Below are 16467 nucleotides of genomic sequence, written 5' to 3'. Positions count from 1 at the left end.
CCTGCTGGCCATAAGCATGCTACTTACCCTAGAAAACCCAGCTGTGCAAAAATACTCCTAACTAAAAAAAAAAAAAAAAAAAAAAAAAACCCTCAGACTTCGGCACCATCTGTCTTAGGTTTGTGTCTCAACTTCCGTTCTTCCTTGTTTTCACCTGTGCCAACAGTGAGCAAGCCACTGAAACTCTGAGCTACAGTTTCCTTTTCTGTAAAAGTGGGCTGAGCAGTCATTAACTCCTTGGGCTTATTTTGGCCTTCAGATCCAGTGGTCTTACGTGTGTGACCAGTGAGATCCATGCTTGCTTTTCTGTAGTGATGCCTAGTTGGTGACGCAGCTCTTCTGCACACACTCTCTTTGTTAGCCCCGGGTAGTCATCCTGGGAGAATGAATGTCACGAGCTGAGCCAGCTGGGACTCGAAGATGATCAGTGACTTTCGTAGAACTGTCAATGTCGGAGCGACAGTCTTGATCCTACAGCTGAGGCTTTTTTTTTTTTTTTTTAAAGATTTATTTATTAAGTATACAGCATGTATGACAGCAGTCCAGAAGAGGGCACCAGATCTCATTACAGATGGTTGTGAGCCACCATGTGGTTGCTGGGAATTGAACTCAGGACCTCTGGAAGAGCAGTCAGTGCTTTTAACCTCTGAGCCATCTCTCCAGCCCCACAGCTGAGGCTTTTAAAGTCTTGACGCCTCCGCTGTCCTCTCTAGCCTGCCTCCCTTCCACAGGTATTTCACAGGCCTCTAGTGTACCAGGTGTGGAGCACACGGTGGTGAGGTGCACATTGTTTCATCACACAGCCAACAAGTGCCCCATCTCAAACAAGCCAATAGTGCCTTTAGTACCCATCGCCTTGTTGTGGGATTCCAGTCTAGGTTTGGTCCCTCCTGCTGGATGACAGGTTCCTGAGAGACTCCTCTGATGGAATGTGATAGGCACTGAACAGACACCAAGAGGGCGTCTCCAGGGAGCATTCCTTGGCTACCTCCTCCCCCACCTTCCAGAAATCCCAGAGAACTCTGAGCCTACCTCTGACCCTGTTGTTGTTGGGGTGCTGACTTCTCTTGTCTGTCTCCAAGTTTGTGTCCTGTTAGCTGTACGGGACAGGGGGGATGAGACTGATCCAATACGATCTAATAGTGTTCGTTCAAGATGCAGGCTATGGTGCTTTATATAAGTGTACAAAAATCACCAAGGATGCTTTCAGTCATGGGCAGAAAATCAAAAGCATTGGGCCTGAGATGCCAGAGGATCCTGCTTGTTTCCCAGAAGCCTTAAATACGCTCCATGAGGAACATGGGGACATGCTCTGTGCCACATGCAAATTTCTTACTGGAGAGACAAGAAGAAGAGCTTAATACCTCCAGGGCTTGTTTATTCAGGATCAGGCTTTAGTTGGCCCACATCTGGACTTCATTAGTTCCCCCACCCCCACCCCATCTCCCTTTATCTGCAAGAGTTCTGCCAAGAAAACAAGGTTCCCCAACATTGCTCCTCATTAAAGGTTAGTTGAGTTTTCAACTGAAGGAAAAAAAAAAAAGGTGAAGCCGTGCTGGCCCAGCAGTGAGTTGGTGGGAGACCCAGTCCCCCAGTTTACAGTCCACTCCATCTGTGCAATTACCAAGACCACCAACAGAGAGAGGCCACATTAATCCTTCGGCTATGCTGTCCCCTGATCAGATGGCTGCAGAGACCCTCTTATCCCTGGGGGCTTGTGGGAGGGGGCATCTATTTGTGATTTAGCAAACACGGGCGTTGACTGACTCTGTCTGGGGTTTCGTTCGTTCCCTCCAGCTCCCGTGCTCACTCCTGCGTTCGGAAAGGAATGGGGCCCACAGCAGTTCCTCTCTAGTTGTGTACAGCCCTTAGCGTTCATGACTATTTGCAAACAGTATCTAACATGAAGGTGACAGTAGCCTCTGCCTTAAGTAGCAATGCTTATGAGTCTGAGGGATAGATTCTGGGGGAGTCAGAGTGTAGTGGGACAGTCAGATCCTTTTATGAGCTAGCTGAGGGACTAGAAACGAATTTGCCTTATCTTAATTAAGTGCTCTTCAGCCGCGATATGAGGTAGGCATTATTTTCCCCAGTTAGGGGTGATCGAGGACACTGAAGTCTACAGAGCAAAGTGATTTCATACAAGGTTACTATGCTGAATAAAAGTGAAGGTGGGAATTCGAATTCAGGTCTGACTTGCTTAAAGCCCAAGTCTTCTAATGGACATTCTTTTCTTGTTGTTTGTTTGTTTGTTGATTTTATTTCCAGTATGTTAGGTGCTGTGTAGAGTGTTCTTCGTCTTTCTTTTAGTCAGCTATAAAAGCTTTTAGTTCTTGGTCTTGGAGAGCTACATGTATGAAGACAAAACATCCAGGCCACTGGGCAAGTGACTGCTGGTGAGAGTGTGTAGCAGTGATTTGTGTGAAACGATTTGAACAGAGGAACAAGCTAAGTCCATGGCCCTAGACTCAGCCTCCAGTATAGGAGAAAAGGAAGAAGAGGAGGGATGAGGAGAAGGAGGAGGAGGAGGAGGAGGAGGAGGAGGAGGGTGACGACAGCTATGGTGGCCACCACCTACTTTGTGTATGTAGATGCTCAGTGGGCCTTTCCCTCATACCACAGTCCTGGTGGCAGACCCTGGGGCCCATAAGCTAATGTATAAGGTGTGATTTTTGCCATTGAAAAATGTGGTTGAAAGGGGATGCAAGGCAAGCACAAGACCAGCCGTCCTGTTAAAGCCTCAAGGAGGGAAACGAATTAGAGAAAAAATTAAAAACAGAAATCAAGGTGGTGGGCCCTAGGGACAAGAGTGCTTTAAAAACAATGCATGTCAAAGTTTCCTTTTACTTGGGACTAAGAAATAAACAGAAAATTTTTATTTTTCTCCAGCTTTGAGGTCACCAAATGTAGATGGTGTGAAGTACCTGGGAGTCGAGGACTTCGGGCTGTTTTCACACACACACACACACACACACACACACACACACACACACACACACACACACACACAGACTTGATCATCTTTTTAATGAGCGTATGTCCTGTGTCATTATCAGAAAACTCTCAGCTGCTGATAACCAGCACCTCCCTCATGTTTGTGGATGAGGAGCCAGGTTTAGCATAAGGAGCCAGGTTTAGCATAAGGAGCCAGGTTTAGCATAAGGAGCCAGGTTTAGCATAAGGAGCCAGGTTTAGCGCCCCTACTTACTCCAGGTGCAGAGGCGAAAAAGCCAAGACCAGCTGGCACCTGAGCTCTACAGGATTTTCACCAGAGACCTTGACTTGCAGGGAGAAAGGGATTTCTGTTAACAATGGAGGAGATTTTGCAACTCTGGTCTGATTGCCGGAGCTGCAGAGCAGACCTGTTTGGCTGGAGGAACGGGGACAAGGACGCTGACGAAGTTCAGGTAGACCGAGACTGGGGCAGGACTGTCGAGGTCTCTGACTGAGGAATTTACACTCCAGTTAATTGGTAGAGATTGACAAGAAGTTTTAGGTTAGCTTGGTCAGTTTTCTAACCATGGTAAGAATGAAGCCTGAACCGTCACGGTGGCAATACAACGGGAACGGGAAAGGTGACTGGAGGGATCTCGCGACAGCAGGGCAAACGGAAGGTGATAGCAGTGGAAGAAGGAAAAGGGAGAAGCCTTAAGAATCTGGCTCTTGCCGGGCGGTGGTGGCGCGCGCCTTTAATCCCAGCACTCTGGAGGCAGAGGCAGGCGGATCTCTGTGAGTTCGAGGCCAGCCTAGTCTACAGAGTGAGTTCCAGGAAAGGCGCAAAGCTACACAAAGAAACCCTGTCTTGAAAAACCAAAAAAAAAAAAAAAAAAAAAAGAATCTGGCTCTTTGCAGTTAGGTTTAGGGACACGTGGAACGGAAATACAGGGGTGAGGGAAGTAGTTTGATGGTGAAGGGCAGGGCTAGGTTTAATCTTGAACTTGGCTAGTTTGACCTACTGGCGTTATGTCCACTTGGGTGATTTGGCAGAAGACTGGGACAGGATTGATGGGGGGCATTTGCCCTTCAGGAGATCATCTTCACAGAACTATCGAAGCAGCTAAAATCACAGCCGAGAGCTGGGGATGCAACTGTACCGAAGACTCGCATTTGTTGAGTAGAAGCCAGATGTGGAGACACTGGAAACGGAGAGAGTTAGCATAGAAATGGGAAGAAACGCACAGCGGTACAATGTTAAGGAAGCCTGACAAATTCAACATAGAAAAGGAGTGTGGGTTCGGGAGTGTGCAACACTCTGGAGAGAGCTGCCCAGAGACACTCGCATGGACTGACTAGCAGAGAATCTCTTCAAGGAGGCCTTTGAATGTGAGATCCTGCCATCTGGGGAAATAGTGGCCCTTGAAACTATGTTCTTCACGAGGCCTGTGGGCACAGGTAGCCATGCTGATTGCAGCCCTAATGGGCTTCTGAGGTCTCTCTCTGGCTTCTTGGTCATCCCTGTCTCAGAGGTCAGAGTTGTCATATCCATAAAGCCCAGAATCACCACTGGTGGCCTTAGAAATGCCTGTGTCTTCATGGTCTTTCCCAGCCAGCGTGCACTGTACTGGCAAAGTGCTGAAGACAGTCGAGTGGGAATTTTCCAGTCACTTACTTATACTTAAGTAAAGATATGCCAGTTTCTTTTAGTATATGGAACCTTTGGCTTCAGAGAAAGTACCATTTCGTTCCTGACTCCATCTTGAGAGGTAGAACCCTAGTATATTATATTTTTTCTTTGCCTTGGGACTGAGAAAAATGATTCTCCATCATCAAATGTTTGTGGAATGAATCTTTTCTGGGCACAAAGAATTTGTTAACCGACACACATGAGATGTAGGGGTTGGGGTAAGGCAAAACAAACAACTCGGGATGGTGGCTACAAGTGCAAGCATACGACAAGAATATGCCTCTGTCTTTGGGACATAAGGACCAGCTACCCACTGGGACTTTAAAGAAACAGCCTCCTTGGTAACACCCGGAAGAACACAGGAGTGAGGAGGAGGCCAGGTGTCAGCGATGGGGCTGTTAAGCAGTACCCCCCCTTTTTTTATTCAGGGTGGCTCACTGGCCTCTCTGGCGGCCTTCACCACTCTCACTTAGAAAGCCTTGGTAATCATATAGTGACCCGCGGGGTGCTGTGAGAAACAGACAACGCGGAGGAGGGAAAAGCGCTTTGTAAGCTGTAAAATGCTGTGTAAATATTATTAAAGCCGAACAGAATATAGGGACGTTAGCTCTTCAGAGTCAACAGGAGGAGGGTTCTCAGTCTCTAGCAGAGGAATTGTTAGGACGTAATGTGTAAAAATATTACTTTTCTTGGGGTGATTTATAAATAGAGCAGAGCATTTAGAATAACACAGCAGCTGAGCGGGGGGTGGGGGGGGTGGGGGGGGGGCGGGGCAGGGGGTCCTTCTGCACTTTCTTTCTTTTCTTCTTTTCCTGGAAGGATCGAAACCAGCGTCGGCACGCATGCATTTTCTGCTTCTGCCCTGGCAGGTTATGCTCCCTACATCCAGTTTGAAATGTTCTTTTGCAAAGAACTCTTGGAAAAGATATTCTTAAAGAGTGCTTTGATTTTTTTATTATATTGCCCAACCCCTCCTAATCATGGAAGAAGATGGAAAAAAAAAAAAAAAACCAAACCAGACCAAAGCTTTGGAAGTGCCAGGCATTTGACATATCACCTATGGAGTCCCCTGCCAGTCTCACAAGGTGGATATTAATGCTGTTTTCTATAAGGAGACACCTAAGCCCAGACAGGTGAAGTCATCTGGCTGGAAAGTAATAGATGGGATCACACTGAGACTTCCTGGCTCCCAACCTGGTGCTTCTTTCTCTATACTATGCCCTGTCCTTCCCACTAAGGCTGGCCTAGTGTCCCTCTCCATTTCCTCTCCAGAACAGTTCATATCTGAAAAGACGTGGGTATCTGGGCTCCTCTTCACCACAAAAGGCAGGAAGAGGCTCTCCCTTACAGTTGGAGACAGCTTCCCAACCACTGGCTGGCTGGCCAGGACCCGTCCCTTTCTGTCCCCTTGTAGCTTAATTGCCATGCTTTCCTCTGTATGAGTTTCCAGACTCCGGGCCAAGGGCCTTAAAAGGCAGGTAGAGGAGAGTTCTCTGCCGGCCTGGCAGCTGGCCATCGCCCCCAGATCTGCTGCTCAAAGCTGCTTCAGAGGGAGATCAACATGGAAGGCATTTTTCTCCAAAGTGAAATTTACATATCAGAACCTTGCTGACTGAGGCAGAAATGTGGGCCCTGGGGGTGGGGACCAAGCCTTTGGAGAGAAGGGGGTGCTCATTTTATGACCCAGGAATGAAAACATTGTGAATAATGAATAAAGTCCGAAAGCAGTAAATCTGAGACTCCAGAGTAGGCGAATAACATGTCAGGGAACGGTTTAAGCCCTCGCCTCTCCTGCAGAGGTACAGCCCAAGTTTCATTAAATAGCCTTTAAGGGTTAGGATTACAAGAAGCTGAGTCCCCTGGTTCATAATGATGATTTATGGCTGTGTTGTCGACTCCTCGACCCTTCCGTACGAGGGGATGGAGAAAATACATAATTTGCTGCTCATTAACTGTGCAATCTGTCAGGGTGGCTCCAGAAGCCATGTGGTCCTGGAGCCTTGTGTCTGCTAAGTGGCTTCAGCCCGGCTGTCCTGGGGACACACAACTGCTCCTCCACCATAGAAAATGATTTTGATAACAATAGAACTAACAAGCTAATCTCTGGGTAGCCCACACCGTATCTTTGAACTGAGAGACAGTGGGCTTTACTCCTCTGTCATTTACCAGGCTCCATCCTTCAGAGCCCCAGAGTCCCCATCTGTATAATGGGCTTGCCTTCTGAACAGCGTTGTGGACCAAATGGAACAATAGTTCAAAGGAACTGTGAGAAATGGCTGCTGGGACCAACGCTGTCAGGGGTTTGAGGTAGCATATGATCTCTTTTTCCCTCTTGCTCTTCCCATCCTGCCAGGATCTTCACTCATAGCTCTTGGAAATGGCCACACCATAGGAGTTGTAGAAAGTTGAGAGGTTAGGACTGAAGAGAGTCCTTGAATTGTCATAAAACCCTTTCTCCCGAAAGTGTCCTGCACAGAAGTGACTCTTGCCTAAAATTAGCCCGTCAGTCCATGCAAAAGATGCTTATCGGCAGTAGAAACCCACATGTTCTTTCTTACCCTGAACAGAAAATTACACCGAATGATGCTTGAGCCAGGATGTCTTTGTCTAAGTCAGTGGCCTGGTCCTGGAAACTCAGGAGCAATCCAAGGGCAGGCATTGTGCCCAGGGCCATGGTCCTGCTGCTCCTTGCTTGTAGGTGTTTTTCACAAGGAACCTTCCTTCCTGTTGTCTGTTCCCTGTTCCCTCTGCTTGCTTAGGAAGCCCGCACAGCAGCGTTGAGGGTAAATGTCATTACTGTTCTGAAGTACTAAACCATGATTCTGCAAATAGAGAACTTATTCCAAATTCACTCAGTAGGTGAGGACTCCAACCATGGCTACTTGATTTTTCATTCAGTGCCCATCCCTCTCCATGTAAACACACCTGAGTGTGAATTATAAATAAAGAATCAGAAGTCAGTGAGCAAGATTGTGGTAATGGACATCTGGACGGTGTTAGCCTGTAAGATTCCATAGGGTAGAAGTTCAAACAGGTTGGAAAGAGAATTGGATCAGGAATGGTAGGAAAGAACATTGGGCAGAGAGTGAGTGCACGTAGGTCCAGTTTTTGGGCGCAGGTTAATCTGGGCTCTAGTCTGATCAGCATAGAATGGCTGCTTTTGTATCTGACTTGCCATATCTCTCAGATTTTTCATCTCTGTGGCAGGTTATCAGAGGGACATTGGCAAGGATTAGGGGACATTTCCAGTTGTGCTTCTCTGAGGATTGACCTATCTTCCACTGCCTGACATCCGTCTGTTCCTTCAGTGACCATGTCTGAGTACCCATGGGGAGTTAAATATTAGTTCTGCTTTCTTAGGGAACAGCTAGGCAAGTACATGACTGGGCCACCTTTAACCACCCCTGTCCTGTAGAATCATCCTCAAAATGAGCTGGGGAAAGTGTGACACTTACAAAATACAGTACATTCGTCACCCAGGGCTCTTGTATCAGCATTGTTCCCTCCCCAGCACCTGCTTGTCCTTGGCCCCAGCTGGTGTGTTTATTCTATACACCACCCATCCCTGCACTTTGAGGCCATTGAGGACCTGGATTACACTCACGCCTAGATGCCTTACCCCCACTGTAAAGGAATAACGGAACCTCTGCAAAGGAGTGCCCCAGATGTGCTAATCTATTGCTTCCCTTGTGGTTGTGAATGTGTCTGCCTACTGAAAGGGCAAGTGTGGTTCATCATCCTCCACGGGAGGAAGTATGAAAGGGAATTTTTTGTGGTGAGTGATGAGCTGACCATCACTGTCCCCGGCCTGGGGTTGCAACCAGGAAGTGGCCACAGCTGTGCCATGGAGTTAAGACAAGGGGAGCAGGCTGCACGGTTGTGCATCCACCCAAGGCAATTTAGTCTAATGACAGAGAGACACTGTCCACATTCACCTTGTGGAGTGACAGCTGGCCCGTGCTTACTGGAAAACCAGGCAGTTTCAGCAGCGGGGATATAGTACATCGTGGAAGAACATGCAAACCAGCCTCCTTTGGCCCCCTTCAAACCTAAGGAGACAACAAAGCCTAGCTGAGGAGTTCAGGTACCTAAAGGTACCGTATTGAATGTTGGCTTTTATTTCAGTGTTACTTTGTTTTTGTTTGTTTTTGAGACAGAGTCTTATTATAGAGCCAAGACTGGCCTTGAACTCTTGATCTTCCTGCCTAAGCCTCCGAGTAGTGGCATTATAGGTGTATGCCACTATGCCTAGGTTAGTCCAGTGGTTTTGTTGTTGTTGTTTTCATAAGACTGTATGTGTAAAAAAATAAAATAGGGCTAGAGATGTCACTCTCTGTGGGGCCTTGGGCTCAATTCTCAGAAAATTAAATAAATGTTAAATAATAAAAAATAATAAAGTCTCCCTTTCCATGACCCAGCACATTTCCTGCCAATGCTATCTCACATAAACCAGCGACTCTGCAAAGGCCAGCCACCTCCTTTTATGGGGGAAGGAGGCTGAGGCATGTGAAGCTTGAGAGGTTTAGTGCTGAAGGATGTGAGGGAGGTGGCAGAGCCTGGATTCACTATGGATTGTGGAAATGCTCATCAATGCTAGCACCAAGGCGGGACCCTCACCAGAATTTAACTACTACTACTAATCCTTCACCGCCTCCCAGAACCCTCAGATTTGCTCACGGGGGGTCCCTGACGTGTCCCTTTTAATTGTGCCCTTGAGCCTTTATTTTCTTTTGTTTTCTATAGTTGAGTCCTTTTTGATGTACATATTAGTCTCATACACATATGTATATTATATATGTATTTATACTTGGTGGGTTTTATTGTTGTTGCAGAGATACTATGGCAATGTAAGAATCTTTTTAAAGAAGGAAATGACAGCCATGTGCACACTTTGTTACTCTTGTGTTGTTTAAATATATTCCTATTTAAGTAGGAAATTAGGATTCTGTGGATTATACCCTATAGTTAAATACTGAATATGTTCTCCTGTTGTCCCGTAGTGCGGTTTTGCAGCATCAGCTTTGAGGATGTCTCAGCTCTCCCTGACTCCTTATTCGTTTCATTTTAGATCATCACAGGGGAATTCTACCGGATCTATTACCTCAAGGAGAAGTCCCGATCTACCATTCAGAACCCTTACGTGGCCGCCCTCTATAAGCAAGTGGGCTGCTTCCTCTTCGGCTGCGCTATTAGCCAGTCCTTCACAGACATCGCCAAGGTGTCCATCGGGCGCCTGCGGCCTCACTTCCTGAGCGTCTGTGACCCTGATTTCAGTCAGATCAACTGCTCCGAGGGCTACATTCAGAACTACAGGTGCAGAGGAGAAGACAGCAAAGTCCAGGAGGCCAGGTAGGATGCTGCCACCACACCGACACAGCAGGTGCCCTTCTTGACACGGTGAGGTTTAGAGAGCACCTTCAGAACACCCCCGGTGCTGGGCTCTGGTTTAGATGAGGAAGAAAGCGTAGTACCTGCTCTCAAAGAAAGAACTCATAGCCAAATGATCAAGACAGATGTGTAAATCAATCATTGTGATATGGCATTACTAAACCCATTCATTCATTCATTCATTGTTTATTTATGCATGGCTGCTACGTTCCAGGCATTTATCAAAGCACTACCAAGGATGCAAAAATGAACAAGATTCTGAGTCTAGGGAAGGGAAGACAGAAGAGTGAACACTGGGGATGTGAATATGGTCCTTTCACGGTCCTCTCTTGTTCTTGCAGGAAGTCCTTCTTCTCGGGCCACGCCTCCTTCTCCATGTTTACTATGCTGTATCTGGTGGTAAGTTTCTGTCCCCTAACAGAAGCAGTGTCCAACCGTAGCTTACCCCCTTGGTATCATTGAGGATATAGTTCATGTGAAATCCTTGGGGGGGAAAAAAAGCTGGGCACGTTAGATCTCATCAGAGCTCAACACTCCCATAGCAGAAGTCCTGTTCATTTCTAGGCTTTTTCTATTATTTAGATAAAAATCCGTTCACCCTGCTGCTAAATAGGGACTGTTGTGTCCATTTTGAAATTATAGAAGGATAAAGGATACTTGTGTACTAGTTTATGGTACAAGCATTGCTTTCTGGGAAGCCACGACTCCTTTGGTCTTGAGAATAACCTTTACGTTACGGATACTGTTCTGTAGTAGGAAAGGATTATTAGACACAGAGATTCCAAGTGAACTGCAAAATTTACAAATGCACCAGCAGTGACATTCAAACCCAAGGCTTCTGATCTGGCTCTTCACATTGTGCACTGTGTGGGTTTGTTTTGTAGTTTACCAATAGAAGAACTTCAGGAAGCGTCGTTATATCACTTCAAAAAATTCTAAGTTGTTTATATGGGAGGAGGCCTGCACGTGCTATGGCGTGCCCATGGCAGCCAGAATCAGTTCTCTCTGCCACCCTTACCCGGCTTCCAGGGACTGAACTCAAATCATTGGGCTTGCTTGCATTGTCAAGTAGGAAGTGCCTTCACCCTCTGAGCAGTCTCACTGGCCTTCATTAGCTCGCTTGCTGAGAGTGATTTTGACTTTTACAAAGTATTTCTGATGTCCAGGAATTCACAAAGTGCAAAATATGTATTCCTGTTTCCTGGATCCAGAGACAGTAGGAAGTGTGTCTGAGTTCGTTTGCCTTGGAGGGGGGAGATGTGATTTGGATTCGCATGTTGCTCTTCCCCGGCTGGCTTCCTCGGACATGCTTAGACAGTACAGGTGGACAGCCTCCTTCACTCCAGCTGCCCGCTGGACAGCAAGCCACTCTGCTTTCCTTTGTCAGTTAAACACGCTCTTCCCCGCCTTTCCTCTCCCCTTGAATGAGGTCCCCGAGCCAAGGCACTTCCTGCATTCAGCTGCTCCAGTTGAGTTCAGAGCGAGAAGGTGCAGAGAGGTCGGACATAGCTCCGAAGAGTGTAAGCTGTTTGGAAAAAGAACAGTTTGATTTCAACTTATTTTAAAAACATAATTAGGAATTGGAAAAAACAGAGTTTGTTTTGTTTTGCTTTTTCCCTACTCCTTTCCAAGTTCAGAGGCCTCCGGCTTCCCATTACCCAGGATGCAGTGCTGAAAGCTAGGCCCCAGCCTATAAAAACAGTAGACCTGGACCTTATTTATTCACGAACGGCACTCCTCTCCATTCTTCATTTGCTTGTTTTTGTTTTGCTCTCAGAAAGGATAATTTAGCAGATATTTAGGTTTCTGTTCCATGTGTGTATTTTACCAGGGCTGGAAGCAATTTTACAAATGTAATTTCAGTATTTTGTAAAAGTGCTTAGGAGAATTGTATGTGTTCAGCCCCCATCCCATCCCCCCATGTTCCTTCATTTTCTTCCAAGAGAAAAATACTGAGTTCTTTTGAAGGCAGCCCCGGGCAGGATGTCCTCTGCAGCTGCCCAGGTGTGTGCTGACTGCAGGTTTGGGGTGCAGGTTTGGGGTTCCTGCTGGGTGCCAGCCACTATGCCTAGAGCTCATAACAAACACTCTCATCTCTTTGTAGCTTGTGGGCTCAGCTTTGATTTATCTTGTTTGTGGAAACAGACTTGAATCTGAGAAGTTAATAAGGACATCGTACAGCCAGTAAAACAGAAAGGCACGTGAAGGGTGGTCTTCCCCAAGGGGCACTGTTGCCTCTTCTCATTATATTGGCTACCAAAAAACAAAAAAACAAAAACCTTCTCAGAAAAAAAAGCGGAAGGAATGTGAACTCTTGACCCACCTCACTTGAAGGAGAAGAGAACTGTCCTCCACATCTGCTTTCACAGCTTAGGTGGTTCCACACTCTCCCCTAAGCTGGCTCCTTCCACTCCACAGCCCCTCACTAGCTGTGGTCACAGAAGGCAGTCTGCCAACAGGATGACTGAGGGAGGCAGCATGCATTGTCATGGAAGATGTATTTGTAGCTCTCGGAGGGAGGGGAAAATTGTAGTGCCTTCTTACTGCTGGGACAAAGAAGGAAGGGAAGCTGAAATGAGAGAAGAGAGAGACAGAGAGGCATGCTTAGCCCTTGCCTCCTGGTATGTTATCTCTCTCTCTCTCTCTCTCTCTCTCTCTCTCTCTCTCTCTCTCTCTCTCTCTCTCACACACACACACACACACACACACACACACACACACACCACTGATTACATAGACACCACAGGATCTTAGGAACTTGTGCACATATTCAATGTCCATTCTTGAAGACGCCAGCACATGCAAATTCATACACATAGATCTCTCCCTGCTACCTCCCAGCCCCAAGGTTATCTGGCTTTAAATGATCTCAGAAGCAAAAGACTGAAAATTTGAGCAGTGTTCTGATTCTGTTCTTTTCTAGAACTTGGTTTTGTGTGACTATTTCACAGAAGTCCCAGTCTTTCCAATGTCCCACTTGCAAAAACGTTCTCAAGGAAGTTTGAAGCTCACTGCCTGAGAGTGGAAATCTTGTGATCAGTCAGGCAAGCCCCTCAGCCCTCCCTCGGGGCTTTTCTGTTGGACTCCCGGAAGTGCTGGAGTTGGGCCTGGATCCTGGCTTACCTCCACATGCACCCTGAGCTTTTTCTCACTGCCTGAGAGCCACAGCTTCCCTGGAGCACTGGGGAGAACCATATGTGAGCCAGCTGAGCACAGCGCTGGTTGCTTTTGCCTCTGGAATCAGACAGATGCAGACTCTGCTCTGGCTGTGCCCGTGGCTAGTTGTGAGCTCTGAGTGGTTATGCTTCACAGCCTCTGTGTACCCCTCTGTAAAATGGAGACTGTCGCATCTGTCTTATAGAGTGGTTGCCACTTTTTTGAGCTGGCCCTACATCCTCCATCTGTCACATGAAAGAAAAAGGAGTGTGGGTGGGTGCTGTTTATCACTCAGCCAAGTGTTTCTTTTTGGAAGACGTTTAAAGTCCTCTCTGTGACGGAAAAGAGGAAGGGAAGTCACGAGGGCCAAACTTCTGTCCATGTAGCCATGGTGTTCACAGACAGGGGCTGACTAGAAACACCAGGCATCCCCTACTGCAGACCTGTCAGCTTCAGCCATCACCAGCAACAGCTTCCATAGCTTTGAAGGGCACTCCAGATTGGGTTTGGATTTGCAAAATGGGCGGCTTGGAAAAACCATGACCCAAACACCAAATTATCTCTGGGCATGGAAGCTTAAGGATGAGGTTAAGGTTTGTTAGAGACTCATGTAGATGCTAATAAAAACAAAAAGAGCACATAGAAGCATCCGCCATGCCTCCCACCTCAGGGTCTTGGCCTACATCCCAGAAGACTACATCTGGATTGGTCTTTTGCCTCCATGGTCGAGGTATGAGGACAATGTAGTTACCTGGATAAAACACCAACACTCGGGCAGACACCAATTTATGTAGCACACCTGGCATCTCCACTGTGGACCAGATTCCTTGATACTCTCTAGGGCTCCTGAGATGCTTCAGACCTGGAATTATCCACAAGAAAAATCACCCGTTCAGCATTTGGCAAATATTCAGCGAGTGGCTGATATGCACCAAGTGCCATGATGGGAGTGGGAAGTTGGAATTTGGTAAGGCGTGGTCACGGTGTTTCAAGAGTTCATTAGACAGAGGCCCAGGAAGACAGTGATGATAATGTGGCACCTTGTGCTCAAGAGATTAGGAGATGGGTAGGTTATAGCGTCTGTTTGGAATTGTGGTGTGCTGGGGTAGATAGATGAAGACAAAGCCAGGGAAGGCTTCCTGTGGCGTTGGTCCCGTGAAAATGGGAGGAGCTGGAGGAACCCACAGTCCATAGACGCATGCGCTGCACTTCCTGCTTGGTGGCCAGAGGCAGCAGGGAATGAAGTGCACACTTGATAGTTGATCCCTAAGCTCCGGGATCATGCACTCCAGCTTTCCCTCCTGCAGTGCACGTTAGCCTGCGGTGGGTCTATATCCAGGCTCCTCATTAGAAGGCAGCGCCTTACCCTTTGTCTTTTCTCAGGTCTCATTCTCAGAGAGGCCCTCCCTGACTCTGCCCTGTTTAAGACAGATAGCCTCATCCACCATCACTAGCCCTTCCTAACCCCCTTCACATCCTTAGCAAGTGTGCAGTGAATGTTTGATGAATGAATGAGTGTTTGGATGAATCTCAGACCATTTGACTGTCATAGGGCAATGATCTTTTCTATTCCAATAATTTTCTTTTCATCCTACTTACTCATGGACTTGTTAGATTACTAAGAGTCATGTGGTCCAGGGAACAGGCTTTTACCTCTTTACTGAACCCTTCACCCCTTGGCTTTTTCTGTGTTGTCCTGTGAGAACTGTTTATATGTCACAGGATTTGGTGGGTACCAAGGAAACAGGGAAGTGGCTGACCTCCGATGGCCACATTCTCCAGGCTGTGGTTGTTAGTCATTGAGGTTTTGTTCAATAAGTTTGAAATCCCAGAGCATAGGGTCTGGGCTGCCCATGAGGCATTCCCACAGATCCCTGGAAGAACATGTTCCAACCTCTCATAGGGACATGATTGCTGTTTCTAGGGGGAGAGAGGCATAAACCACTGTACCAGATGGTTTTCCTTTCTACTCCATTCCATCTGTCCGTTCATCCACCCATTTGTGAGCACTTGAGAGCCAGAACCTAGGTGAGCACCTAGAAACACCAAAGATGCTCGTAATTTGTGGAGAAAACCATAAAAGCATATAGTTGTGGCCGAGTCTGAGAATCTCCCTGATTCATGTTGGTAGTGGATGGAACACAGAGAAAGGAAGGGCTGTTACTCCACCGATTAAGTCAGCTCAGAGACTTCCAGGCCAGTGCCTTCCACTCACGTACGCAGGCCGTATGTCTGCCATTGAGACGTGGGTGTTTATAAGTACGTGAGACAGGTGAAGAGGAGGAGCCTACAGCTCCAAATATCCTGGAGCTTGTCCCAGATGACAACTGCATCACGCCCTGGGATGGCTTCTTTTCTCCGAAGACTGAAGAGATAAGTTCAGAAAACCGGGACTCGTTGTACATAAGTAATTTCCTACAGAGCCTGGCAGCTCTTGAGTTAGATCGTAGACTCGGAAAGGCAATTTTTCCATGTAATTCAGAGCTCCCTGGTGCCTTGAGCAACACGGCCTCTTCTGCCTCAGTCTTTTCATCTGTGCCATGGGCACCCTGGTGTCCACCTAACATGATGATTGTGGCAGTTGCTGGTAATTAAGCTTCTAGCCCAGTGTCTAACTCAGTGCTTGGCAGAATGGTCATTTTCTCTCCTTCTCTTGACAGTAATGGAAAAATGAGATTTGATTTTCTGGAAAGGAAGAAAGGGTCAAGTTAAAAAAAAAATCTTTTGTCTTCAAAGCAGTTTAATAACTCTACAGAGGGAAACTGGTTTACATCATGTGACATTCTGCCAAGCACATGAGCCCGGGCCAGGTAGGGAGCCCAGGAGGAGACTAGAGAATGAGAAAGTGTCTCTCTATGGGTGTGGGTGACCTATGCAGCCTCCCGGAAAGCTGCCTTTTTACTATTAACCCACCTGTCCCAAGAGGAAGGGAGAGGACCGCACAGGCCTGTTTCTCCAGTATGCAAATCACAGCAGGCAACACAAATGACTTAGCAAGAATTAGGGAGCCTTAGAGCATGGCTCACACACCAGGCTCAGACCCAGGTAGACAGCACCAGGCTGAAACTCGGCATAAGGAGATCTTGTTAGAATTCCAATTCTGTAGGACCCCAGTTGTGAAGCTAGGGCCAGGGAGAGAGTTCTGTTTCTGGATGCCCATGTGGGTGCCAAGGTTCCATATGCATTTCTTTCAGGGGTCGGGGGAGAGGCAGCCTCCTTACCTTTATTGTAATCTTCCTCACACCCCCAACCAGCAGTTCTGTTTTAACAACTGGAAACGCAACCTCAGTACCAGCAAG

General features: G+C 47.2%; 1 protein-coding gene across 1 annotated transcript in view; it reads left to right on the top strand.

Moving 5' to 3' along the window:
* Nucleotides 1-16467, top strand: part of Plpp3 (phospholipid phosphatase 3) — a 77723-nt gene that overhangs the window by 41634 nt on the left and 19622 nt on the right. Inside the window, exons 3-4 of the mRNA XM_052716120.1 lie at nt 9693-9973; nt 10354-10411. Coding sequence (XP_052572080.1) covers nt 9693-9973; nt 10354-10411 — 339 coding nt within the window. The remainder of the gene's footprint in view (nt 1-9692; nt 9974-10353; nt 10412-16467) is intronic.

The sequence above is a fragment of the Peromyscus californicus genome, unplaced genomic scaffold (assembly GCF_007827085.1).
Source record: "Peromyscus californicus insignis strain IS unplaced genomic scaffold, ASM782708v3 Scaffold_5__1_contigs__length_169319896, whole genome shotgun sequence".
In the NCBI taxonomy this organism is placed as follows: domain Eukaryota; kingdom Metazoa; phylum Chordata; class Mammalia; order Rodentia; family Cricetidae; genus Peromyscus; species Peromyscus californicus.
The sequence above is the reverse complement of the archived record's forward strand: the minus strand, read 5'-3'. Positions and strand labels throughout refer to the sequence as shown.